A 16085-nucleotide genomic window follows, 5' to 3' on the forward strand; every position below is an offset into this window, starting at 1 on the left:
TTTTCATATAAACCTGTCACCCATAGTAAAATATGTAATTGTGTTGATTGATACGAAGTGACGTATTGTTAATGTTTTATAAAACAATAAAACCTTTTGCTTCAGTACATGCTGTTTCAGAGCGGAAAATGTATCTTGAGAACTATTACTCCTACAATCAATGTTTGAATTTAAAAATCAGATAAAGGTTAATCTCAATTATTTGAGTACGACTTTGTGGGTATAATTTTGTTGTGGCATGGACTACATTCCGAGGTTATCCATTAAAATGTTTCTTCCTTCAAAAACACCACTGGCAGCGGTGGGATTCGAACCCACGCCCCCGGAGAGACTGGAGCCTTAATCCAGCGCCTTAGACCGCTCGGCCACGCTACCTTGCATGGCTACCCACCACGCATACCTCCTGTATCGTTGATGACGCAACCTATATGCCCAGAACCAGGCAGGTCTGAAGGCTAAAGAGCTAGCGCTAGCAAGTTACCTCAACCCCCAACTCCGATTAGCAGCATCAAAGAGTTACCGTATTAAAACATGTTTTGTTTGTTGTGGTTGAGCCAAAGTAAATTTTTAACTTGGAAAAGAAAGCGAACAGATATGTACCGCTACCGGACGAAACACATGGCGACATTTGTGTATGCAAAATACGCAGAATAAGGAACGGATGACGACTTCCGTTCGGTTTGGTTTCCAAAATGGCTGCTCGCATTTTATTCGTGCTAGTTGCAGGGATTTTATCTGTTTAACATTGGAGACGCTTTTCTAACTTCAGGACCGTGTTGTATATTTGATGCATTACTGTCGGTATTTCATTATCGGTAGGAAAGACACACCGTTGCGGATTTGTGTGTGTGTTTTTAAAAACAAGTCTTGACAGAAAGGCTAGCATTAGCGTGCTAGCTCGAGCAGCCATGCCAGCTCAGACTCTGTTCGTCGGCTCGCTACCGGCGTCAGCTTCGAACGAACGCCTGGGGGAGATTTTCTCCGAGGTTGGTCCCGTCAAGCAGTGCTTCGTGGTCAGAGAGAAAGGTGAATTCCCCCCTTGGCCTAACTTCTAACTAGGGTTGCGAAATCATGGGAATTTTCAAATTTGGAAACCTTACATGGGAATTTAGGGGAATAAACCAGGAATTTACAAAATTGAAAGTTTGCTCTTAATAAGGATCTTAAATATAGTTTAAATTCCATATAAAACTGACTAAAGCAACCAGGTTTCATGCAAATACAGTGTCTTACGAAGTTTTTCAATATCATTTGACACTTGAGTGAATTGAAAAAACTTGAGCAGTGAAGGTACTGTAATGCCTGCAGATTACAAAACAAATTGTTTAAATGTTTATGTTTGAATATGATACCTTTCCAATATATTGCTCTAATTTCCTATAATTCCTAGGGAAAGTTTCCAATTTGGAGTATTTCCTCAATATTTACTGGAAACTTACTGGAAAATTTCCAGGAATTTTCCAACCCTTTGAAAGTCTACTTCCAACATGTAAAACAACAGCTTCCTCTGTTGTATCACACGTCTTGTCTTTATTTGAACTAGGCGCAGAAAAATGTCGAGGATTTGGCTACGTCACGTATGCCATGGAGGAGGATGCACAGCGAGCGCTGAAAGACATAAAGGAGTACGACGGAAAGAAGCTTTCTATTTCGGTGGCCAAGAAGAAACTGAAGGACAAAAAGAAATCAGGTGTGCATCAAAAGCCCTCATGCGGAGTACACACATACATTTTAAGTGATGTTTAAAACGAGAGAGACATTATGTCTATGAATGGTCCATGTCTATGAATAGTTGTTTTTCTAAAGGTAAAATTATCTCCAATGTCCTCATTGTATGTGGTTACTTAATGAACTTACTAGACTTTACACCGATTTTATCGGCCTTATCGGTATCGGCCGATAATTAACATTTTATGCTGATCGGCTTTAATGTCATAATTCGCCGATTCGATCAATGACATCATTGATCGGCTCCGCAAAGGACATTTACTCTGCGTCGCCATCATGCACAGTATATTTGAATCAGACTACTGCAATAAAATCTTGTATTCCGATACCACCGCATCCTGTTTTTTACGATCATTGGACTTTATCTTGTCAACTGAAATGCGACCGGATACACTCGTTACCGTGGCGACGACAACAAGAGTGGATCGCGCCGACTATCTTATGAGGATAAAATGGGGGAAATCGTGTGTTGGTGGTCACCGGTGCTCAGGACAGGAAAGTACGTTCGTTTAAGGCTTGCTTGAGGTATGTTCACGTACTTTTAATACGACTACTCGCAAGCAGGCAATAAAATGGTACCACGAACGGTTGGACGTAAACATGCCGCCGTTCTGTCGAATCATGTTCTGAAGTTTCGGTGTGGGTGAAGTAATTTAATTAACAATAAAGTGTTTTAATTGCAGTAAGTTAGCACCCGTTATTTCTGTCATGTTGTAATGTTGGTTTGACCTGACTGATTAGAATACATGACCTGACTAGAGCAGCGATTTCCAAACTTTAGGGAGCTAAGGAACATATTTTATAATTGAAAAATCTCACGGCACACCAACAAACAAAAATGTCACAAAAAGTGGATACATTAATTACTGTATTTAATTCCTGCCATCTAATAGAAGACCATTCATTTGTTCTGTCTGTCACTATGCCTCACTGGCATAACTAGAGGAACAAAGATACATTATTTATTGTAAATATACTTTTTTTGAGCAATTAAGTAGACAAGTATATACAGTAAATTAACAGGTCATTTAAATAGACACCTTCCTCCATCTTGTGATCGGATCGGTTATCGTTTTTTTAAACTCGCTGATCGGCCCCAAAAATCCTGATCGTGTGAAGCCTAGAACTTACTACTGTATGTCTACTAATCCAATGTATGTTTTTCTAATATTCAATGACAAAAGAGCCAGATGCAGCAGCAGTGCAAGCAGTGCCACCGCCTTCCAAAGAAACTGAGCAGAAAGTTAAGAACATCAGGAAAAACACCCTGAAAGCTAGACTCATCATTAGGAATCTCAGTTTTAAGGTACACCGTGCTTCATTCACAGCAAATGTAAGAAGTGTGGGGGTAACGTGACATAATGTTTTGTGTTGCAGTGCTCAGAGAAGGAGCTCATGGAGGTTTTTGGCAAGTTTGGAGAAGTGCTTGAAGCTAAAATACCTCTTAAACCTGGTAAATGCCTCACTGTCATACAAGCGTGTTAGAATACATGCATGTACTCATCTAAACATATTAGGTGCATCATGTCAATCTAATAACATTCAGCACAAATGCTGTATCTTTTTTTTTTCTTTGTAAAAGCAGATTATTCACATACAGTTGCCAAGGGATTATTGTTTTTCTTGTCATATTTACTTCTTTTGCCCGCTCGACAGATGGTAAGATGCGAGGCTTTGCGTTCGTCCAGTTCAAAACTATGTCGGGGGCAGCCAAAGGGCTCCAAACCATGAACCTGAAGGAGATTAAAGGTAATTCTTATTTTTATCTCATATTTTAATATCACAAGGATGCATTCATGTTGGCTTACTGTTCCATTTTAAGGCCGCCAAGTGGCTGTCGACTGGGCTGTGCCGAAGGACAAGTATGTCGCCATGCAGGAGACATCCACCACAGGTAGTGATCAGTGTCACGTTTATAATTCCGCAGACCTTTTTATATTATGTGTGAACAATCGGCACCAGGGTACTTCCAGGTGGCTGAAAGTAAATTATTAACTCTGATAATTTTTTATTTATATTGCACATTTCATCCATTGAAAGTGCAACACAAAGTGCTTAATGGAGAAAGAAATATATAAAAAAAAAACTCACATGCTCTATGTACATGTAACGTCATGGTGACTAGCTCGCTGACAAACCATCTTCGTGAAACTAAAATACATTACTGCCATCTGTTTATTCCACAGAGACTACGACAAGTGACGACGCTGCTGTGAAGAAATCTGACCCTCAGTCTGATGGTGAAGATGAGGACGAGGAAGAGAGTCAAGTCGCTGACAAGTACGAGCTTCAAAAGTGCACAGTGCGACATTAAACTTAAGTGACTGTTTAAAGGCAAAATTGATTACTTTTTAGTTCCTCGGAGACAGAGTTTTGAGAAGAGCAGAACAACCCCCCCTCAATTCTTTTGTGGGTGTGGTTCTGTCTCATGCAAATGAGCTGATGCTTAGCCCCCCTCTAGTGCGAGGCCAATGCAGAGTGCAGCTTTTGTTACTGTGACAACTGGGGGCAAAGCTCGGGTGTTGTGACTAGGTGAGCAGGTATTACTTTGGGTGGTAGCTGCCCTGAGTGTGAAGAAAAAGGATGCACCCATAAAGACACTAAAGGCCAGGATTGAATTTTCACTCTGAAAACAGCACTTCATGACCAAGCCGCTTGGCTGTTGGTGTGTGGAACCTTGTCATGTGGAGCATGCATAAGTCACTCATGTTGTTTGTGTGTTGTGCTGTATTGGCCACAGGGTCAGTCCCAACAAATGTGGACCACCGGAGAAGGAGTTGCTGTCAGATGATGATGATGATGATGATGATGATGAAGAAGAAGACAGTGATGAAGAGGAGGATGAAAACGACGTGTCCCAGGAGGGCGAAAATGATGATGCTAGCCTTGATACAGCCACGGAGGATGAGTATGATGAGGATGAAGACGACGATGAGGAGGAGGAGGAGGATGTCGATGGCGACCAATCAGGTATTCAACTTCACCTTCATGTAGGGTTTCTATTGTAATTAATTTCAAATGACAGATGATGCAAAATGGTCTTTTTAATTGCTTACCTTGGGTTTCAAGTAGGAAATTACGAAATTAGGTAAATTTATTGTCAACAGCATATTTCCCGTGTGAGTACTTCTGAATTTTCATCAAAATGTGATATCATAATTCAGCCAGTTTACCTAATACCATCATAATCGTTTCTCCAACCGTGACTTGGCAGATAGGCTGTGTGAAGATCGACCATTTTCAAGCAACAGCAAGACTACAGTGAATCCCCGCATATTCACAATTTGGCATTCGCAAATTTGCCTATTAGCTAGTGATGGCGAGATGAAGCTTCAGGAGCATCGTAAAACTTCAGCCATTGGTTCGAGTAATGGTTCATTTCTTGATGCTTCATTGCACATGAAACCACCTGCTGGCCATGTGAATAATCACAGGCAGCTTTACCACATACAGTATGTGCTGTGTTGCATTTTTGCGTCTTTTTGGCTCTTATGAATGACTATGTATTGCAAAACAATGTTTGACCAAGTAATTTCCCAACATAAAGTGTAAAATATATGATTTCTTAACGTATTCTGTGTGCTTAAAATGTTCATCATCACCGGTATGGCAGGTTGTATAATGTTTTTCTGTCACATTGGGAAAATGGCATGGGCTTAAGAGGGCAAAGGATTTTGAAAGTGCTTATTTAGAAATATCAGTTCATCATCATTTTTGGTGTTGAGTGATTCATTCAAGGGCAAGATTTTTAAATTGGGGTACAGTAATTTCTCCTCTCCCAGTGAGGTTTTATTTTACCTTACTTTCTGTGAACACAATAAATACTTTCTCCATTAATAAAATAAGAAATGGTGGAAAATGCAGTTTTTGGTAAACAAATGTAATTGATAAGCCTCAATGATAGTTCTTTATGCGGTGCAGTCTTGCTTTGGGTTTGAACTCAGGCGACCACCATACCCCTGGTTAAGAGGGAGTGCAACGGCTTGGCTATTAGACCAGGATGCCGGGCCAGCAGCCCCTTTCCAAGGATTCCGAGGAGTAAATTGATCGCTATCTACTGTCCAAGCTATGTCCAAACTCTGCTGTCAACACCCTTCAAACTCTATTAGCCTATATAAAATACACATTCTTTATCCAAACTGAGCTGACCGCAACTCTATCCATCCATCCATTTTCTGAGCCGCTTCTCCTCACTAGGGTCGCGGGCGTGCTGGAGCCTATCCCAGCTGTCATCGGGCAGGAGGCGGGGTACACCCTGAACTGGTTGCCAGCCAATCGCAGGGCACATCGAAACAAACAACCATTCGCACTCACAGTCATGCCTACGGGCAATTTAGAGTCTCCAATTAATGCATGTTTTTGGGATGTGGGAGGAAACCGGAGTGCCCGGAGAAAACCCACGCAGGCACGGGGAGAACATGCAAACTCCACACAGGCGGGGACGGGGATTGAACCCCGCACCTCAGAACTGTGAGGCTGACGCTCTAACCAGTCGGCCACCGTGCCGCCACCGCAACTCTATATTAAAAAAAAAAAAAACACACAGACATTTTGAATGGAGCCTGCATGAGGGTTTTTGATTGCTGTCAAACCTCGCGGCAAACCCTGAAGCGCTTCCCAAATCAGTCATGTGGTACAGATGGGCAGCGAGGCTTCGGACGTCCTCACTTCCGGGTACGCCTCTAAATGAAGCAAGTCTCGATATGCGCTTTGCGGAAACGCCGCCTCAATTATTTGACATACGCCACGAAGACTCTGCACATCTCGTAACATCACAACTATTAGCTCATTTTTCTTTGGTCTTTGTCTAATCGTAAAAAAATGGTTTTCTGCCATCTTGTGGCAATTATATGCAAACACAAACATGGAAAAAGCAATCAAGATATAACATGCATTTTGTTTTGTCTTACAGCATACAAAGTTTATTTATGTGTCAATGTAGTGACCTATCCCTTTGCTCTGAAGCTAAAAAACAAAAACAAATGGGGAAAAAATGAAATAAAACAACCAAAAAAATGATGAAATAGAGCATTTTTAAGTGTCATTTAGTGGGTTTTCTTGTGAAGTGGTGCCTCCACGTATGAAAACACAATCCACACTTTTACAGCTTTTAAGGATGCTCGCTATTTTCTGAGTAGTTGCCGCTTGACTTGTCACAAGCATCTTGGGCTGTCTCCGGTTGCCATGGTAACAAAAGCATATTCAACGTCGACACGGGTGAGCACTGGCTGATTTGCACAAGACAGGACCGCCCCCTCAAAACAGTGCGCTGTAATTCTTGATTCTTGGGGTGGTAAATTTCCATGGAAAGTTAAGCTGTAAATGATAAGCATCAATATAAACCTTTTCTTTTTATCATAAAAGATCTATGCAAAATAATGCAATTAAAAAGCATGACATTCAGTGCATAATGTCTTGTTTGGTTCATTTGTTCCAGCTCAAAAGAAGTCAAAGAAGACGCTCCCGTCAGACGTGAAGGAAGGAAGAACAATTTTCATCAGGTTCGCACTTTTCTTCTGCTCTTGTTTTTGTTGTTGTTGTTCTGCAGTCAAACTCTTCTCGCTTTCCAGGAATCTGTCGTTTGACACGGAGGAAGAAGGACTGGAAGAAACTCTCCTCCAGTACGGAGAACTGAAATATGTCAAGATTCTTATCCATTCAGACACGGGACATTCGAAAGGTGAGCCAAGCGGTGATCGCCTGGGACGTTCCTGTTCATTTTCTTCACCTGACTTTGCGCTTTTCCTCCAGGTTGTGCCTTTGCTCAGTTTAAAGCCAAAGAAGCGGCAGACAGATGTATCGCCGCCGCGCAAGACGAAGCAGAGGTAACATTAGTGTCCGGTTTGCGCTTCTGATGCCGCTTAGTTGCGTTTTAATGGCATCGTCCCGTGCAGGCCGACGGAATCCGAGTGGACGGGAGGAAGCTGCTCATCGTGGCCGCCGTGAGTAGAGACGACGCGGCCAAGTTGAAGGTCAATAAAGTCAAAGTGCAAACGGGCAGCAGGAACTTGTATCTGGCCAGAGAAGGACGTGAGTTGCTCCCTCCTGCTCCTCTTTGGAGAATTTCAACACAACACAAACCCAAAAGTCAAATAGCCACGTCTCTCGGTCGAGTTACTGTTATATTGTCATTATATTATTTCGTAATTATTGGACTTTTATTTTTCATTTAATTGTAAGTTTAATATTCTTTTATAATTATATTTATTATGTAATTATGTTAGTATTATAATGTACATTTAATACATTTTTATGTAGTTTTTAACTATATAATTATATCACTTTAATACTACAATGTAATTTTTTTGTTTTCTATTTGAACATTTTTCATCTACTTTTGTCAATTTTATTTTAAAATATATTTCCAATGTTTTTAAAAAAATAATGTAAATATTTCAAATTATAAAAAATATAATAATCCTTTTATATTTCAATATAATATTTTAATATTGTACTTTTGTTTTTAAATATTAATATTGACATCTAATTCACTTATTAATATACATGTGAATATAATTGTTATATTAAAAAATAAAATTCAACAAATTCATTTGATAATTGAATTCAAATTTTAAAATGATCTGTTTACTTATTTTTAAATATATTTTTGATAAATGCTTTTATTTTTATATACAAAATGTTGTTTTAAAATATATTTGAGAATAATTTATTTATAATGGCCTCAAATATATTTGATTGTAAATACGTTTAATTATAAAATATACAATAAAATGGAAACAATACATTTAATAATGAAATCATATTAAAATGTGCTGATTAATTATTTTTCAATTTTATTTTGTAAATGTAATTTATAATATAATTTTTTTTATATAATTGTATTTAAAGTGTCCTTAAATATATAGAAAATCTTACTTGCATATGCATAACCTTTGTTGATGGAAACACATACACGTTTGTACACGTGCAATTTACTAACAATATATCAATTGTATGCAATATCAGTTGTACATGTGTAATGTGTGTATTTATTGCACACAAATGCAAAATAAAATCACCTTATGCGTATGACTAAATTTGGCCAAAATGAGTAATTCATTATTCACTGAAATTCAGGACAATTATAAAGAAGAAAGCCCTTTTTTGCAAATTAACAACACTTAATAAGACATAATTATTGTGAATTTGTGTCCTCCTTCAGTGATCCGTGCCGGAAGCAAGGCGGCAGAGAGTGTGCCTGAAGCAGACATGATCAAGAGAGCCAGAGTGAGTGGACGCTTGGATGATGGGGGGGTGGGGGGGGGGGGGGGGGGTAATTGCGTTTAATGTAGAATTTCATTTATCTTTTCTTTTTTTTTTTTTTTGCCATTGGCATGAAGTTTGAAGAGATAAAAAGGGCTAAACTTCGAGACGTCAGCATTTTTGTCTCCAAGAATCGTCTGTGCGTCCACAACCTGCCAAAATCCTTGGACAGTGCGAAGCTGCGAGCGCTCTGCCTTCGTGGACTCGGCGGCGTCAAAAGCATCAGGATGCCAGAGGTGAGCTTTGCAAAATGTCCACGAAAGAGCGGTCTTGTTGATTTTTGATTTTACTCACGCGCCCCCCCCCCCCCCCTTCCACCCATACACCCACACACCCCAGTGTCGCATCATGTATGACAGGAAGCCTGAGAAGGGTCAGGTGATGGGCCAATCCCTGGGCTATGGCTTTGTCCAGTTCACGGCGCACGAGCATGCTCTGGCCACGCTGCGCTACCTCAACAACAACCCGGACATCTTTGGTGGTCACAAGGTTTGCCACTGGATTTCCCCACTTTTGATTCTTTTGCATCCCAAAACTTTGTTTTTCCCCACTTTTGATTCTTTTGAATTTTGTTTGTACAAAAGTACTTTTTGTATGGGAGCACCACCTTTTATTCATGTTATGTTGAGTGACAGTTTTGTTGTTACATATTAAGACAAACTGGAATATTTTTAATTTATTGATGTTAAATTGCCAAATGTTTTATTAGCATGTATGAAGTATTGTGTTGAAAAGGCCGTTTTCTACAAAAGGAAGCCCTTTTATTTTCACGTTTTCTGTAAGCAGAACAAACAAAAAGAAAAAAAACGTTCCTTCTGTGGTCTTGATAGTTATAAGAAAATAGTTAACAAGCCTGTGTGATTGATTGATTGATTTAGAAGCCTGGGGCTTCTCATTTGTGGTTGTTTGTTGTTTTTATATGATTACAATTTAATATCTTCAGGTGTTCTTTGTTTATGTTCTGTGTTCTACCTGGTCTGTCGGAGCACTTAGAAAACGTGTGTTTTTACAGTTGTTATTATTTATTTTTAAAAAGACAGAGCATATTCATACAATTGCATGTAAATATGCCAGGTGAGTTTGTATCTGTAGTCCCTCGTTTTGTTTTCAAGATAAAGCAAATCCAGAGGAAAGAAATCCTAAAAGCGAAACTTGTTTTGAATATTGTCATTTTCTTTTGTTTTTTCTTTTCTAATCGGATTTTTGTGAAAAAAGTTGGACATTTTATTTTAAGGCAGTATAGCATCTATAATATAGCAGGACCATTAATGATAAACCACAATATAGCGGTAGAACACTGTATTGTTTTATGACTTTGTGTTTGCCATCTTCTAGAGGCCCATCGTTGAGTTCTCGCTGGAGGATTCCCGCAAGCTCAAGATCAAAGAAATGCGACGGCAAAAAAGCAAGGTGGGATTTTTGTTTTCTTTTTAACCTGTTTACCCTAAAGGTTTAGACCAGGGGTGCCCACACTTTTTTAACATGCGTGCTACCTACAAAATGACCAAGTCAAAATGATCTACCTACTATAAAATTGCTGATGACTTGCAGTGAATGGAATCAGCCAGAGATGCATAATCCGGACAGTAGCTGCTGACAGCTAGCCTCAAGCACACTTCCAAATGATCATCAGTCATGGTGGAACGGTACTTGGACTTGATGATCTTCATGTGAGAAAAGGCTGACTCACATAAATAAGTTGAGCCGAATAATGCAGTCAAACAGGTTGCACATTTCTTCATGTTGGCGTACTTCTCCTCTGTGAGTAAGCACCAGAACTGTCCATGAGCTCTGGACTTCAGCTCAATATTGGCTTGTAAACAGTAGAATTTAGGTCAAAGAGTGTTGCCATTGTTGATGCGAGTCAAACAACCTCATCATCTTCCTGAAAGCGGTAGCACATGAACGTAGCGATTGGCTCGGGTAATGCAAAGTCTTGAAATCGTTTGTCAAACTCTGACAGACAGTTATCAATCTGTTCTGTGTAGCGTACACTGTCAAGCTGCACACATGATTTCCCTTGCGTCTCCAACTCCGACACAAGGTTTTTGAAGTTTGCCAAATCAAGGCGCTGGAGCTATGAGGAGAAATGTCGCATTTTTCGTTTGAAAGCATTAATTGAGCTTATCATATTGATCATAGTTTTATCTTTTTCTTGCAGCTCTAGGTTCAGTTCATTCAGCATGTTGGTCAGATCAGTTAAAAATGGCAAGTCCAGCAGCCACTGGTCATCATTTAATTGGCTATATTGTGCGTGTTTAGCTTCACTGAGAAAAACCTTAATCTCTGGACAGAGGTCTCGAAATCTTTGCAGGAATTTCCCTTGACTAAGCCATCTGACATCAGTGTGCAACAGTAACTCAGAGTAATCACTGTCAGCGTTATCCAGATGCGCACGGAAAAGCCGTCTTTGAAGAGATCTGGCGCGAATAGAACAGGCGATCTTCGTTGCTAAATCCATTATTTCCTTCATGTTGAGCATTTTCGCGCAGAGTGCTTGTTAGTGTATTATGCAGTGGTAATTAAGGAAGTCCGGAAAAGTGTTGTCTTCCCTGCACTTGGCAATAAATCCATTCAAGCGGCCAACCATCGCAGGTGCTCCATCTGTGGTGATGGAGTTTTCTCAAAGTTTTTAAAAGACTGAAATATGTCCTCTCCTCGAGTGTGTTCTTTCATGGTTGGGACCGTTAACAACTCCTCTTTTGCGGTCATATCAGAAAACACCATCCGAATAAAAATGCACAACTGCGCTGTGTCACTCACGTCCGTAGACTCGTCCAGGTGCAGTGAGAAGCACTCACAGGTTGCAATATCCTTCCAAAGTTGCTGGGTCAGATCCTCAGCTATGGTTTCACAGCGCCGTGTGACTGTCATTCATCATAGTTGGAGAGCTTTGATCGAGGACAGTATTTCCGCTTTGTTTTTAAAGTCTTGGAACAACGAGTCCGCTGCTTCAACGAATGCCTCTTTCACCATCTCGCCATCTTGGAAGGATTTCTTGTTCTTAACGATTAAGTGGCTCACCTGGAATGAAGCTTCGGTGGCTGCCTTTGCTTTTGAAGTTCGCTGCATGAAAAATTATTGCTGCCCGGACAATTGGGATTTTAATTCCTTTACCTTTTTCCTTTTCAGCTCGCTTTTCGGTGGGAAGTCAATGTCATAGTTTTTATGCACAGTCCGAAAATGCCGCTTCACGTTTCCTTTTTTCGGAATAGCGATGTTGGACAGGGAGATGAGGCAAACGGACTTTGAAAGTGACATCGTAAAAAAATAGTCCGTATGGAAGTGGTACGTTTTCGTCTTTTAACTTGGTCCAGCGCCCTCACACATTTTTACCCCTTAAGTTTAGTTTCTAAATTAAACGATAACTCACTAGCTTGCAGGGAAGGCGCCGTTGTGTGCGCCTGCGCATGCCTGTCTGTGTACATCTGCATGACGCGATCTACCCACACTACCTTTGCGATCGACTGGTAGATCGCGATCGACGTATTGGGCACCCCTGCTTTAGACCCTGTTTAACTTAAAATTATATGACTTTTTTTTTTTTTTTATTATTTCTTCAGGAACATAATTTGAAACAGCAAGGTGGAAAAGACAATGTGATGCCTCAGAAGAGCAGAGATTGGAAAGAAACCAACCGAGGTAGAAGTAAAACTGTGTCCTAGATAAAAATATATTAATAAACCAGTGAAAAAGGGTAACATAATATTCATATTCAGACATATTTTTTAAATATACAGTACAAATAAAAATTATATACAGTGCATATACATAACTAGAAGTACTAAACAATAAACAAAAGGAGAAAGTATTAAAATGTGTATTTTAATACACTTCAAACTATATTAAAAGATAGAAATAAAATAATATAAAAATTAAAACAAATACAAATGAAAGGAGAAAGGAATTTGAAGAATATTAAATAGAATGTAAAATACATTTTATTTAAGAAGAACGGTATTGAAATATGTATCTGTATGTAAAAAATAAATAGTGGTATATAAAATACATAATATAGAAAACAAATCTATAAAACTATTCTTATTGTTGCATACTCGCGGTTCGGCACCAGCGGATTCACCTATTTGCACATTTATTTATTTGTTTATTTGTTATTTGTTTATTTATATTTAAAAATGTTGGGGGGTTAGTGGGCAATCCTGAAAACACTTATTGGCGGATTATCCCCTCTTATTTAAATTTTTTTTCCAATGCAATTTACATCCGTGTGATGATCTTAAACATTAAAATGGGGAAACAATGCACAAATATATAAAAAAAGAATTTGATAAGGGGGGCTTTTCCACAGCACTTTATAATGGGCGTGCTTTATCCAAGGGTTTTCACTATTTACGGTCTAGCTCAGTCCCTGTGTCCTGTGAATCGCTGGGTTCCCTTTATATCTATAGTCTATAAAACCACTTGAATGAATATAAAACCAAAACCAGTCATACAAAATAAAACACAGGGTATTCAAAAGTAGTAATCATTACAAAATATGTATCTGTTTGTATGTAGACAATTTGCGCACAAGTTTTGAGACAATTACTGATTTGATTAAGTAAGAGACCTTTTCTAATGCACAAATCACAGTCTGTAAATGACCTGCAAAACTATTTGGACCTCTAATCATTGGACACACATTGTACAAATATTAATATTTTCAAGCATTTTCACCAACTGTAGTTGTCATGGCCACTTTTGTCCAATGGTCATACTGTCATTTTCCTCTCTCGGCCCTGCTCAATCTGCTTTTGTGTGTTCATCATCAGCTCCTCACGCCAAACAGAGGCCAAGCAAGCACTGTGGCTTCCAGACCAAGCCCGAGGTGGAGCACGTAGACCTGGAGAATGGAAAGAAGCGGAGGAAGGTGCTGGCCTTCCCGTCCCACCGAGGACCCAAGATCAGGTACTGGTGTGGTGGTAAGTGATTGACAGACGGAAGAGTTTGAATCATGACGAGCTTTTGGACTCTTCCAGAATGCGCGACAAAGGGAAGCAAAAGGCTCCGCCCCCCAAGAAAGCGCAGCGTGGAGGAAGCAAGAGAGACTGGCAAACGCGGAAAATGGAGAAGCCCACCGAGACAAGAAACCAGGTTTACACATCATTTTATTTTATATATATATATATATATATATATATATATGGGCATTTTCTAGACACTTGTATGACAAAGCCAAGGTGTTTGTTGAAATGAAATTGACACTTTTAGACTGCAAGTCCATGTTGGAGAGTCACTATACAGGGGTGTAATTAAATAGGCAAAACACAGGACCTTTAAGTAAATGCTACAGTGTGAATCTGCAAAGTTTCTACATTCATAAATCAGAATCAGTTATTTGATTTTGTAATAATAATATGTTGTACGTAAGTAAACGTATTGTGTGTTACTGTGTTCTCTCCCAGAACGCTAAAGGAGCAACGAGGCATTCGAGGAATAGGGACGGTGATCGTTTTGACAGCCTAGTGGAGCAGTACAAGAAGAAACTTCTCTCCAGGAGTGAGAAAAGCTCCATTATGAGAAAAAGCAAGTGGTTTGATAACTAAACTTGTTTATTTGGACATTTAGCATCTATCCCAAGATGCTGATTCAGTGGTTAGGTGTTATCATTGTACACCATATTTGTATGAACCTCATGTTAAACTATTGTGGCGCTCCCTGCCACCGAAATAAGTGTTTTTACATCTAGTCTGTCTTTTTTTTTTTAAACTATTAAATCAATTGGCTCTACAATTGTCTACTCAATTTGACAGTGGACTTTTATTGCAAGATGATAGGTGTTTGCAGCAAGGTGCACAAGTGGTTAGCACATCTGCCTTACACTTCTGATGTTTGCTCATTGAATCCCAGCTCTGGTGTGCTTGTGTGGAGTTTGCATGTAAGTGGGGTTCCTCCCACATTCCCAAACATGCACATCAGGTTCATGAAGACTCTGAATTAGGTGCGAATATTCATTCATTCATCTTCCGTTCCGCTTAGCCTCACTAGGGTCACGGGGGTGCTGGAGCCTATCCCAGCTATCTTCGGGCGAGAGACGGGGTACACCCTGAACTGGTCGCCAGCCAAACGCAGGGCACATAGAAACAAACAACTGTTCACACTCACTTTCACACCTATGGGCAATTTATAGTCTTCAATTTACCTACCCTGCATGTTTTTGGGATGTGGGAGCAAACTGGAGCACCCGGAGAAAAACCACGCAGGCACGGGGCGAACATGCAAACTCCACACAGGCGGGGCCGGGATTTGAACCACGGTCCTCAGAACTGTGAGGCAGATGTGCTAACCAGTCGTCCATCGTGCCTATGTGTGAATATGTCAAAAAAATCTGATTTCTGTTTTTCCTAAATATTTTTTCGCCTTTGCTTATAAATGACAATGACATTATTCAAAACGAGTTTGTATTTGCATTTTTTTTCTCCTGATACCAAACAATCTCTGAAATAGATTTTCCCTCCCAACATTAACTTGCATCAACTTCTATAGACACAATAGAATGTTTTTTGTTTTTTTTAAGATGATGTGAAAATGTGTCCCATTAGTCAAATGTTATATTTAATAAAACTTTGTATTTTTTTAAATGAGCCGTCAAACTGCATGGCTTCATATATCTGTAAAAAAAAAAAACAATTACAGCATGGAACCACATAAATTAGGTCTAAAGTTGCCAACATGACAGGCTTCTTTCTTGTCACACGCAACAATGTGGAAACTATGGAAACTCCCTCTAAAAGGTAAAAAGAAAAAGAGAAAATGGAAGGATGGATGGATCACAACAGTTGAATTGAAAAAGTGGCACTTTATTCCACCTATTTTTCCTTAAATAGTTTTTATAAAAGGCAAATACAGTACAAAAATATACAAAATGCACATTTGAAGGCGATAAATAGCAGTATTGGAAGAGCTGGTGACATACATAAAATCCCAGTATTTAAATAAGAGTTGTGGAGACCCAGTGGTTAGCACATCTGCCTCAAAGTTCTGAGGTTCTGGGTTTGAATCCGCACTGCAGCCTTCCTGTGTGGAGTTTACGTTTTCTCTGTGCTTGCATGGGATTTCTGCGGGTACTCTGGGTTCCTTCCATATTCCAACAT

At 39.6% G+C, this 16085-nt stretch overlaps 1 protein-coding gene and 1 non-coding gene across 2 annotated transcripts; one reads left to right on the forward strand and one right to left on the reverse strand.

Moving 5' to 3' along the window:
- Positions 1-293: 293 nt before the first annotated feature.
- Positions 294-375, reverse strand: trnal-aag (transfer RNA leucine (anticodon AAG)). The gene has a single exon. It is a non-coding gene; the product is annotated as a tRNA-Leu (tRNA).
- Positions 376-660: 285 nt separating this feature from the next.
- rbm28 (RNA binding motif protein 28) lies at positions 661-15575 on the forward strand. The gene is made up of 20 exons (XM_061773459.1): positions 661-1026; positions 1544-1690; positions 2913-3034; positions 3106-3181; positions 3385-3477; positions 3551-3622; positions 3915-4008; positions 4469-4698; positions 7166-7229; positions 7299-7408; positions 7480-7553; positions 7623-7758; positions 8891-8955; positions 9069-9227; positions 9331-9480; positions 10327-10401; positions 12555-12633; positions 13764-13899; positions 13971-14085; positions 14397-15575. The coding sequence occupies exons 1-20, from the start codon at positions 909-911 to the stop codon at positions 14535-14537; spliced, it is 2256 nt and encodes a 751-aa protein (XP_061629443.1). The 5' UTR covers positions 661-908; the 3' UTR covers positions 14538-15575.
- The last annotated feature ends 510 nt before the right edge of the window (positions 15576-16085 follow it).

This window comes from Phyllopteryx taeniolatus, chromosome 5 (assembly GCF_024500385.1).
Source record: "Phyllopteryx taeniolatus isolate TA_2022b chromosome 5, UOR_Ptae_1.2, whole genome shotgun sequence".
NCBI lineage: Eukaryota > Metazoa > Chordata > Actinopteri > Syngnathiformes > Syngnathidae > Phyllopteryx > Phyllopteryx taeniolatus.

Excerpts from the sequence above, each read along its gene's own strand:
- rbm28 (XM_061773459.1), top strand. The coding sequence starts at position 909 with ATGCCAGCTCAGACTCTGTTCGTCGGCTCGCTACCGGCGTCAGCTTCG. Across the intron at positions 1,027-1,543 it reads CTTCGTGGTCAGAGAGAAAG|GCGCAGAAAAATGTCGAGGA; the intron begins GTGAATTCCCCC and ends TATTTGAACTAG. Across the intron at positions 14,086-14,396 it reads CCACCGAGACAAGAAACCAG|AACGCTAAAGGAGCAACGAG; the intron begins GTTTACACATCA and ends GTTCTCTCCCAG.